Source organism: Trematomus bernacchii, unplaced genomic scaffold, assembly GCF_902827165.1.
Source record: "Trematomus bernacchii unplaced genomic scaffold, fTreBer1.1, whole genome shotgun sequence".
Taxonomy (NCBI): Eukaryota; Metazoa; Chordata; class Actinopteri; order Perciformes; family Nototheniidae; genus Trematomus; species Trematomus bernacchii.
The window spans coordinates 7,229,755-7,239,206 of NW_022987910.1; the positions used below are offsets into that span (position 1 = coordinate 7,229,755).

The 9,452-nt window shown below is 37.8% G+C and overlaps 1 protein-coding gene across 1 annotated transcript; it reads left to right on the forward strand.

Moving 5' to 3' along the window:
* Nucleotides 1-5,281: 5,281 nt before the first annotated feature.
* LOC117470226 (extracellular calcium-sensing receptor-like) lies at nucleotides 5,282-8,506 on the forward strand. The gene is given in 7 exon segments (XM_034114922.1): nucleotides 5,282-5,418; nucleotides 5,509-5,791; nucleotides 6,021-6,833; nucleotides 6,938-7,165; nucleotides 7,379-7,502; nucleotides 7,594-8,046; nucleotides 8,049-8,506. Coding segments are annotated over 6 exon segments (2,325 nt in total). The 5' UTR covers nucleotides 5,282-5,418; nucleotides 5,509-5,542.
* Nucleotides 8,507-9,452: the final 946 nt, after the last annotated feature.

Below are 9,452 nucleotides of genomic sequence, written 5' to 3' on the forward strand. Positions count from 1 at the left end.
TTATGGAACCCTATAATTATATTTGTTTATTTTAGTGTCTCCAACTGTGAGTTATTTTACTGTGTAACGTAGCATATTGAGATGACTCCTTTTAATAGAATGCAATGTACCATCGTTTCAACCAATATGTATATATGCAAATAAAAAAAGAATACAATTATATGCAGACCCAAAATACCAATCTCCTATGTGATTTCAGAAATTGTTATTCAAATAATAAAATCAACATTGTCTCGCATAAAACATTTGACTAAACTTACAGTACATTTCCTCTCGTCTCCTGAGACTTATTTTCAAGCAGGACAATTCCCTTCTTGTTATTGATGGTGTATAAAGGGGTTTGTCATGAGCTCTCAAGCAGATTGGCGTGACCTGAAGAGCACTGCCATGTCCTTACTGAGGCCGCTCCTTTTGGTTCTGCTAATGGGGAAGGGGGACTCTGTGTTCCGACTGCAAGGCTCCGCACAACCGCCTGAACTGTTGACCTTGTTATTGGAGGCATTTTTCCTGTCGCACAAGGCAGGATTACGTAATTAACACATTTCAGACAATTCCAGGAGTACGGAAATGTAAAAAGTATGTATTGTTAGGCATATTTTCAACGGCTTATATATGTTCATTGTACTGTATTTGAGACTTAAAGGTAGGGTAGGTAAGTTTGAGAAACCGGCTCGAGATACACTTTTTGTTATATTCCATGGAATGCTCTTAACATCCCGATAGCAATGAATATCTTAAGTGCTTTGACAAAAAATCCATAAAAAAATGTCATCTGTGGAAGCCGTAATACTGTAAAAAGTACGACCAATCATTTTAGCCGGCCCGGCTAAAATAACTGGATGGCCTACCTGCCTGTCAGCCTTCCATCTGTGCACAAACTTATCTCGTGCCCTCATTGGTCATGTGCGCGTTCGTGTGTTGGAGGAGGGCTCTGTAAGGAATTGGCAGATTTTCTCCAGTTGTGTTATTTCAAATTCTAGCGATCTCGAGCCGGTTTCTCAAACTTACCTACCCTACCTTTAACACAAATGTATTATTTTGTTCTATCTTTCACAACACCCTAGCTTCAATTTGAGATAATTCAAATTTGCTCAAGCATTGATTTTTGCTATCAATGAGATCAACACAAATCCTGACATTCTCCGTAATGTTAAACTTGGCTACAGTATCTATAATAACTGTGGAACTATGGACATACTGAGAGCTGCACTGGCACTGGTGAGTGGATTTAAGAAAGAAGTCAGTGACGACAACTGCACCAGAGCTGAAACGGTGAAAGCTAACTTGGGACATTCAGGATCAGGACCAACTATTGCATTTGCAAAAGTTGTTGGAAGGTTTCACATACCTGTGGTATGTAAAATAAAGGCAATTAAAGTTGTTCTGAAGTGTTTTTTAACATTCTATTAAGTGTACCTTTAACCTGTTAAGCCCTGAGCCTGTTTTTCAGGTCTCAGGCACTTATAAAAGGGGTAAATTAATAAACGTTTTTCTCAAAGCAAGGTTACATCTGTGAGTTGGATGTAGAAGTGTCAGAATCAATATAGATGTTTTTATTTTAAAGTAAATTCAGATTGAACACAGTAAAACAATTTAAATTATAGTGTCCGTCCAAAAAAAGAAATGTACTTATAGTGAAAACCACCCTTGAATGATGGGATGGTAGACTAAAAGCTTTAGGAATCCAAACTATAACATATAATAAGTACCCTGTATCAAGATTGATGCAAAACAAGTGAAATATGACCTTTTTAGAGAGATTTATCTAAAGAAAACCCACTTCTGGGGTCATTTGGGTGGATTTGACCTATCTCTGGCCCCCCTTGGTCGGTTTTGATGATTGACATCTCTTTTTAACCACTAGAGCCAATGGAATCGAGGGGAGGTTCCACATACACACACATGTTACCAAATAAGGAGTGAGAGTGACGCATAGCCAAAACCGGAAGCTGCGATACACTCTGGTGGCTACCAGCAGCTAATATTATTTCTCAGATTTTTACATAAAAATTGAATTATGGATTATCAATAATTTGTTCAAAGTGACAGACACATTGGATTAACCTTTGGATTAACCCTCAGCAGCGTTTTTATCATTTTATTGCCATTGAACACGACTTTTGATCAGAATAACAGCTAATGTGAGACGATCTCCCGTGTTTGCTCCGTAATGCTACGTGTTGTGATGTCTGTGTTTGCTTCCCCTGTCGCGAGTTCTGATCACTCAGTGATGATACTAATACCTATATAATCTGTGGAATCTCAGCTTTAATCCGATATCTTGTATGTGCAGTTACGATAAGTAATAAGGGTATCTTTACCTTGAGTTCTGTGCCAAATGCGTTAGCATTTTTTCGCTCAGGGGTCATTTAGACGCTTGTGTTTTGTTTTGGTAAAAATGGTTCGCATCGTCAGTTAGCTGAGTTTCTTCCCGTTAATCTGGTATGACACATTAATAGGTTTTTAAATATTAAGAAACCCTGAGACACAGTTTTGTGAAAAAACGACCTGCCAGACCCGGATTAGGGTCTTCTCGTAAGACACATATCCATCTTTTTATGATGTATTGAAAATTGTTAGTGTAGTAGGAATCTGAACTTTATGTAACATTGCTGATTGTTTGCTCTGTCATTGACATTAAGATGTTTGTCTATTTTATTGCAGATCAGCCATTATGCAACCTGTGCCTGTTTGAGCAACAGAAAAGAGATCCCATGTTTTTCTGAACAATTCCAAGTGACTACTACCAGAGCAGAGCACTGGCAAAGCTGGTCCATCACTTTGGATGGACCTGGATTGGTGCTCTTGCTGTTGATAATAGATATGGCCTGAATGGCATGGCTTTATTTATCAAAGCTGCACAAGAATATGGAGTGTGCATTGAGTATTCTGAAGCATTTTCATCGTCGGGTCCACCTTATAGCCTACAGAATATAATAGAGATCATTAAGCATGCCACTTCCAAAGTGAGGCCTGAGCAGAACACTAAAAAACACCTAATGGCAAGGACAGCTAGTAATGATGTACGTTATTAACCATTGCCCAAATCAGTTGTAATGTTGTTTTTATCTCAACCAACTAAAAGGAAAAATGTGCTTCTTCTTTTTGTATCATAGTGTTTTCCTAATGCAATGTACTATTTGTTTCTATTAATAAATATTTAATCAAATACGATTTTGTACAAGCGTGTTGTTTTTACACATTCATTCAATAATAACAATTACAGATTTATACAAATGTTTTTATTTAGTAATAGTGTATTCATGATAACAAAGCTTGACTTTTAATATGTTTGTGATAGGTATAAAAATAATGCCATTAATCATTGAAATATAATGCGCCCGGCGAGAGATTATGGTTTAATGTCCATTACCTCCTGACAAATATTATGAACTTGATGCGTAAAATCCTCAATCAAAAGATAACAAATTAAATTGTAAGGATTAAATATTTTAAATATTGCATGACTCAATTTGAAATAATACGGCTCACCACTACACAAACTAAATTGTATTTATTTATTAAATTCAATGTTCATATTCCTGTGTTTGGTGGCCATTGTTTGATATCCTCTGATCTCACAGTAAATTCAAGTTGCACCTGTTCACGCATAACATCCATAACTAAATGTATTCTCTGATTTCATTCAAGAAGGTTAAAGTTTTCATTAACAAATATTTAAATCAAATAAATAACAAGTCAATGCAACAGCAGTGGATGCAGGAGAGATGAAGGGATATTACATTAATTAGTGTCCCCTTCAAACGTGAAGCTCTCAAGTTCAAAAATACAATGATGCAATACACCAGAAATAAAGGTAACACTTGTACTTAATTAAAAACAACACAGAAGAACAACAATGAAAGATAAATGAGTCCCCATCTGTTTAAAGCAATACTTTATCACCCAGCGGCTTGACTCCAGTGGGGAAACTCCTGCATGGACATGGACACTGGAGGGTAAACATTGCAGATTGCTTCATCCTTTTACACAACAACAGGAACAACAGGTGGCATATCGCTTCAAGCTGAAAAATAGGGTCTAAAAGGATTGACAATTGTGTCACAACATGTAAATGTGACATGTTAAATCAATTAAGGTTTTTTTTTTTTTAAAGAAAACAATAGTTCCTGTTTATTCTAACACCAGGCCTGTTTGAAACCACATTAGGAGCATTATGGCATTTTACATAACGTAATACTAATTGGCTTGCTATTTCATCCCTTTTCATTTGAAAGTTTTATTTTGAGTTTTCCTGAAATTGAAACAAATGTAAATAATAAGTGAAAGGGCCATTCAATATGATGTCTCCCTCACAATTACACCCTACAATGTTCCTGTAGTAATTGGGAACAAGTTGTTTTTGTGTTAAAGTGAAAATATGATCAACTAACCAGTTCATATATTTCTGAAGTAATACAAGTTAGTTAGATCGCACAACCACTGCCAACATACACAAAACCAATTCAAATGGTATGATCTGTCCACCCAGCATGGTGAGTCCTGGCGGCGAGAAGATAGGACATGTTTGCAGACCGTTTTCTTGTTTCTGACACTTTGGATTTAGTCAAGTGGATGGATCAAAATGGAAATTCACCGTACAGCCCCAGGTTAGAAGTACAGCAGACACAAACGTGGTTAATGCAAATTATAGGCCAACGCCAAACGACTCTCAGAGCTTCTCCAATTTGGTCATATTTTGTGTATTCCTGCCAATCCTGACACTTTAGTAGTTTACTTGTATAACTAATGGCTGTATGGACCTGGTAAAAGTGAATTATTGCCCCATGTTTATTTCTTTCATCATGGGAATCAGATGCAGTATTTCTTTATCGTTCGCATTACATGTGAAAATTGTGAAGATGTTATGCCTGTACATGTTACAGTTTTATTTTGAGTCATGACTTGCCTTTCTGCCAAAATAAGGATAAAGGGGTAAGAAACAGACAAACAAATAAATGTGTCAGGAACTATGACTTGTGATATAGAAAGAAAAACTTGGATAGAAGATATGGATACTTAATTTTGCATGTTGTATTATCTTTGATTTGCTTTACACGCCAAAACCTTGACTTCAATCCCTGGGGCCCTCTACTCTGTGTCATGTGCTTCATACCCTAAAGCTGTCTAGAATAAGAGCATTGACACATTGAAAAGGTTTAGGTTTGAATATAAAAAGTCTCATAAAGGCATTGAGGCCAGTCTGCAGAGCGAAGCAATGCCTCTACTGAACCTGTTATTCCTGGTTCTTCTTACCAGGAGGGTGATGCCTGTGTGCCGGCTGCAGGGGAGGGCACAACCCCCTGAGCTGTCCAAGGCTGGAGACTTTGTCTTAGGTGGCATCTTCACCTTTCAAACTGGATACAGAGGCAGCATACCCAGCTTTCAAACCTTACCTGATCCTCCAAAATGCCTGAAGTGAGTATGTCTTTTTTATTTTACGCGCTTTCTTGTTCAATACATTTTTGTCCAAATAAAATAATTTAAATAAATGTCTTGTTTTTCTAGCATCAATGTAAGAGAATTCAAATTTGCCCAGACTATGATCTTTGCAATTGAGGAAATAAACCAAAATCCTGCTTTTCTTCCCAACCTGGGCTACAAGATATACAATTCCTGTGGAATGACAAATATGATTAAGTCTGCGCTAGATTTAGCCAACGGGCAGAGGGAGATCATAGATGAGAGGAACTGTACAAAGGCTGACACTGCTCTGGCTATACTAGGCCACTCTGCCTCTGCACCTACAGTGGGATTTGCTCGAATTATGGGAAGGTTCCAGATACCAGTGGTAAATATTTTACTTTTATTGTCTGCATATAAATAATTCTAAAACACACAGAATAAGAGGATGTTTCTGAATCAATGTGATTCGACTAAGAGGTTGTTTTGGAAATATATTTAATTCTGTATTTTAGAGGGCTTCTCGATTAACTTGTCTTATAATATAGATCCTTAATATTCATATGATGAATTTGTAATCAACATTATTCTGTTCCGTCTAACTTTCCTTCGCACAGATCAGTCATTTTGCAACCTGTGCATGTCTCAGCAACAGAGAGGAGTTTCCATCCTTTTTCCGTACTATTCCCAGTGACCTCCACCAGAGCAGAGCCCTGGCAAAGCTGGTCAAGCACTTCGGCTGGACCTGGGTGGGGGCAATTAGTAACAAAAATGACTATGGTGTCAACGGTATGGCCTCTTTTATACAAGCTGCACAAGAAGAGGGGGTGTGCATTGAGTATTACGAGGCATTTGATCAAACAGGTCCTCTTCATGACTTAAACAAAGTAGTTGAAACTGTGAAGCACTCCACCTCTAAGGTTATTGTGGCATTTATGTCCCACAGAGAAGTTAACGTGCTGGCGACTGAGTTGTACAGACAGAACATTAAAGGACTGCAGCTGGTTGGCAGTGACGCCTGGATCACAGATCACTCTCTGACTGACAGCGAGGGTCGCAGCATCCTTGTGGGCTCACTGGGCTTTGTTGTGAGCAAAGCTCAAATCCCCGGGCTGGAGGAACACCTGAGGCAGATCCATCCCTCACAGTTTCCTGACAGTCATTTTGTAAGAGATCTCTGGGAAGATGTGTTCAACTGTGCCCTGAATGACTCTTCAAACACACAAAAAAATCCATGCAGTGGCTTTGAGAGCTTGCAGAATGTTGAATCATATTTTACAGATGTTTCAGAGCTTAGATTCACTTATAATGTATACAAGTCAGTTTACGCAGTGGCTCATGCTATACACAACCTTGTCACATGTGAAGAGGGGAGGGGCCCCTTCTACAACGGGAGCTGTGCTGATACTAAACACATTCAACCATGGCAAGTGAGGAAAGAAAACTTGAATTGCTCTTTTGAAATTATTTATTTGTATCCCAAAAAACTAAGATGGAATTTGAAATAACCCAAAGCCCCCCGTTTTCCTTGCAGGTGCTACATTACTTACAGAATGTAAACTTTACAACAAGTCAGGGGGAAAGAGTGACCTTTGACCAGAATGGAGATTCGCCTGCAAAATATGAGCTCATTAATTTACAACATGTGACCTCAGGGACCATACATTTTGACACAGTTGGGGTTTTTGATGCCTCTCTGCCCCATGATCGTCAATTTATAATGAATGTCATGAAGATAGTGTGGGAAGGAGGAAGTCACACGGTACAAATTCATATTATTTTATACTCATATTTCTGGATTGTTAGTCATAATGCAATACTGCATAATATTTAATGTTCCACATAAATGAAGCTAAGCATAACTAGATTGATACATATTATAATGTTTCCAAATTCAAATTACATGTAAACAACAATAAAATTAAAAAGTGTCACTGTAGGTCACATACAATTCCTCCACATATTCATGTGCCAGGTGCCTGTGTCAGTGTGCAGTGAGAGCTGTAACCCGGGGAAACGCAAAGTCTTTCAGAAAGGAAAACCTGTTTGCTGTTATGACTGTATACCGTGTGCAGATGGAGAAATCAGCAACATCACAGGTTTGATCTACAAAAATACTGTATCAGGATTTGTGCTTTTCCCTTTCCATGATCAGATTATGACCTAATTGTTTGTCTCTTTCAAAAACAGACTCTATGGAGTGCTTCAAATGTCCCATTGATTATTGGCCAAATACCAGAGGGGACACATGCATCCTGAAGGAAATAGAATTTCTGTCTTTTGAAGAGATCATGGGGATCATTTTAACATTATTTTGTTTGATGGGGGCGATTTTGACAACTCTTATAGCATCAGTTTTTTTTCACTTCCGGGAAACTCCCATTGTAAGGGCTAACAACTCTGAGCTGAGCTTCCTGCTGCTCTTCTCCTTGACTCTGTGTTTCCTGTGTTCTCTGACCTTCATCGGCCGGCCCTCTCAGTGGTCCTGCATGCTGCGACACACAGCATTCGGCATCACCTTTGTCCTCTGTATCTCTTGTGTTCTGGGGAAAACTATAGTGGTGCTAATGGCATTCAGGGCTACACTTCCAGGCAGTAATATGATGAAGTGGTTTGGGCCTGCCCAGCAGAGACTCAGTGTTCTGGTTTCACTCTAATACAGATTATCATTTGCATACTTTGGCTGACAATAAGCCCTCCAGTCCCCTTTAAGAATATGAACCAATATAAGGATAAGATTATTCTTGAGTGTGCCCTGGGGTCACCTGTAGGGTTCTGGGCTGTGTTAGGATACATAGGGCTCTTAGCTGTGTTGTGTTTTGTTCTTGCTTTTTTGGCTAGAAAGCTGCCTGATAATTTTAATGAAGCTAAATTTATCACATTCAGCATGTTGATATTCTGTGCCGTCTGGATCACCTTTATCCCAGCATATGCCAGCTCTCCTGGGAAGTTCACTGTGGCTGTGGAGATATTTGCTATTCTGGCCTCCAGTTATGGGCTACTATTCTGTATTTTTATCCCTAAATGTGTTGTTATTTTACTCAGGCCAGAACAAAATACCAAAAAGCATGTAATTGGGAAAACAAAAGATATCCACCATTAATTGTACAATGTTGTGACGACTTCCATTTAAACCATGTTTTGGATTGTTAATTAATGACTCAATTAAATATTTATTTCCCAACCAATCACTTTCTTTTTTGAGTCTCCCAACTTAATAACACCATTGCACGTGTACATGTTTATTTGTATTAGAACATGTTTGTTAAGCAAATACAAATACATTATTTGAAAAATTGTTGAATTTTACTCCAAACAGCCATGAAATCTGTATCTTTTAAATACCTTAAATCGTCAAATTTCTGCTGCCATCCATAGCCCAGAAAGTTTAGTGATTCATTGTTGAAGTGTGATTAAGGGATATGAACATACCTTAATAGACAATTACAATTTTTATGTATTTTACTTCACAAAATCAAGTAAATAAAACATGATTCAGACACGAGTGCAGAGCCTTGTGCATGTGGTTGTGACAGACAAGAATACAAATCTTTCCTAAGTGTAACCACTATGAAACATCCTACATGGCTCATATGATAAGTAAATACATGATTTATTTGAATTTACTCAGTGTTTGCAGTCATTTAACCATCACATGCATTAGCTATTTAGTGCTGTCAAGATTTTTTGGGGATAAATCTATAATAAACATTGTATTTCTGTTAGGCGCCTATTCGAATTTCCAAGCATTTCTGTATAAGTCCTTGGAACATTTGGATCCATACCATTTGTTACACTGTTTTGGTGGCAAATTTAAACATTTTTGACCAGAATTAATAAAAATGTTAAAAAAAAACTGCAATACTAAGACATTTGTCGGTTTCTTCAAGAATAAAATACATTTCGCTAAATAGTTTTTTAGCGCTTCTGTTGAGGAAACTGCTCAAAAACCCCCTTTATGGACAATTAACATAGGAGAATTAAGCTAATTGAGCAAAATAACACATGAATCTACACCAATCACTGCAGGCCTTTGTCCAAAACTGCAT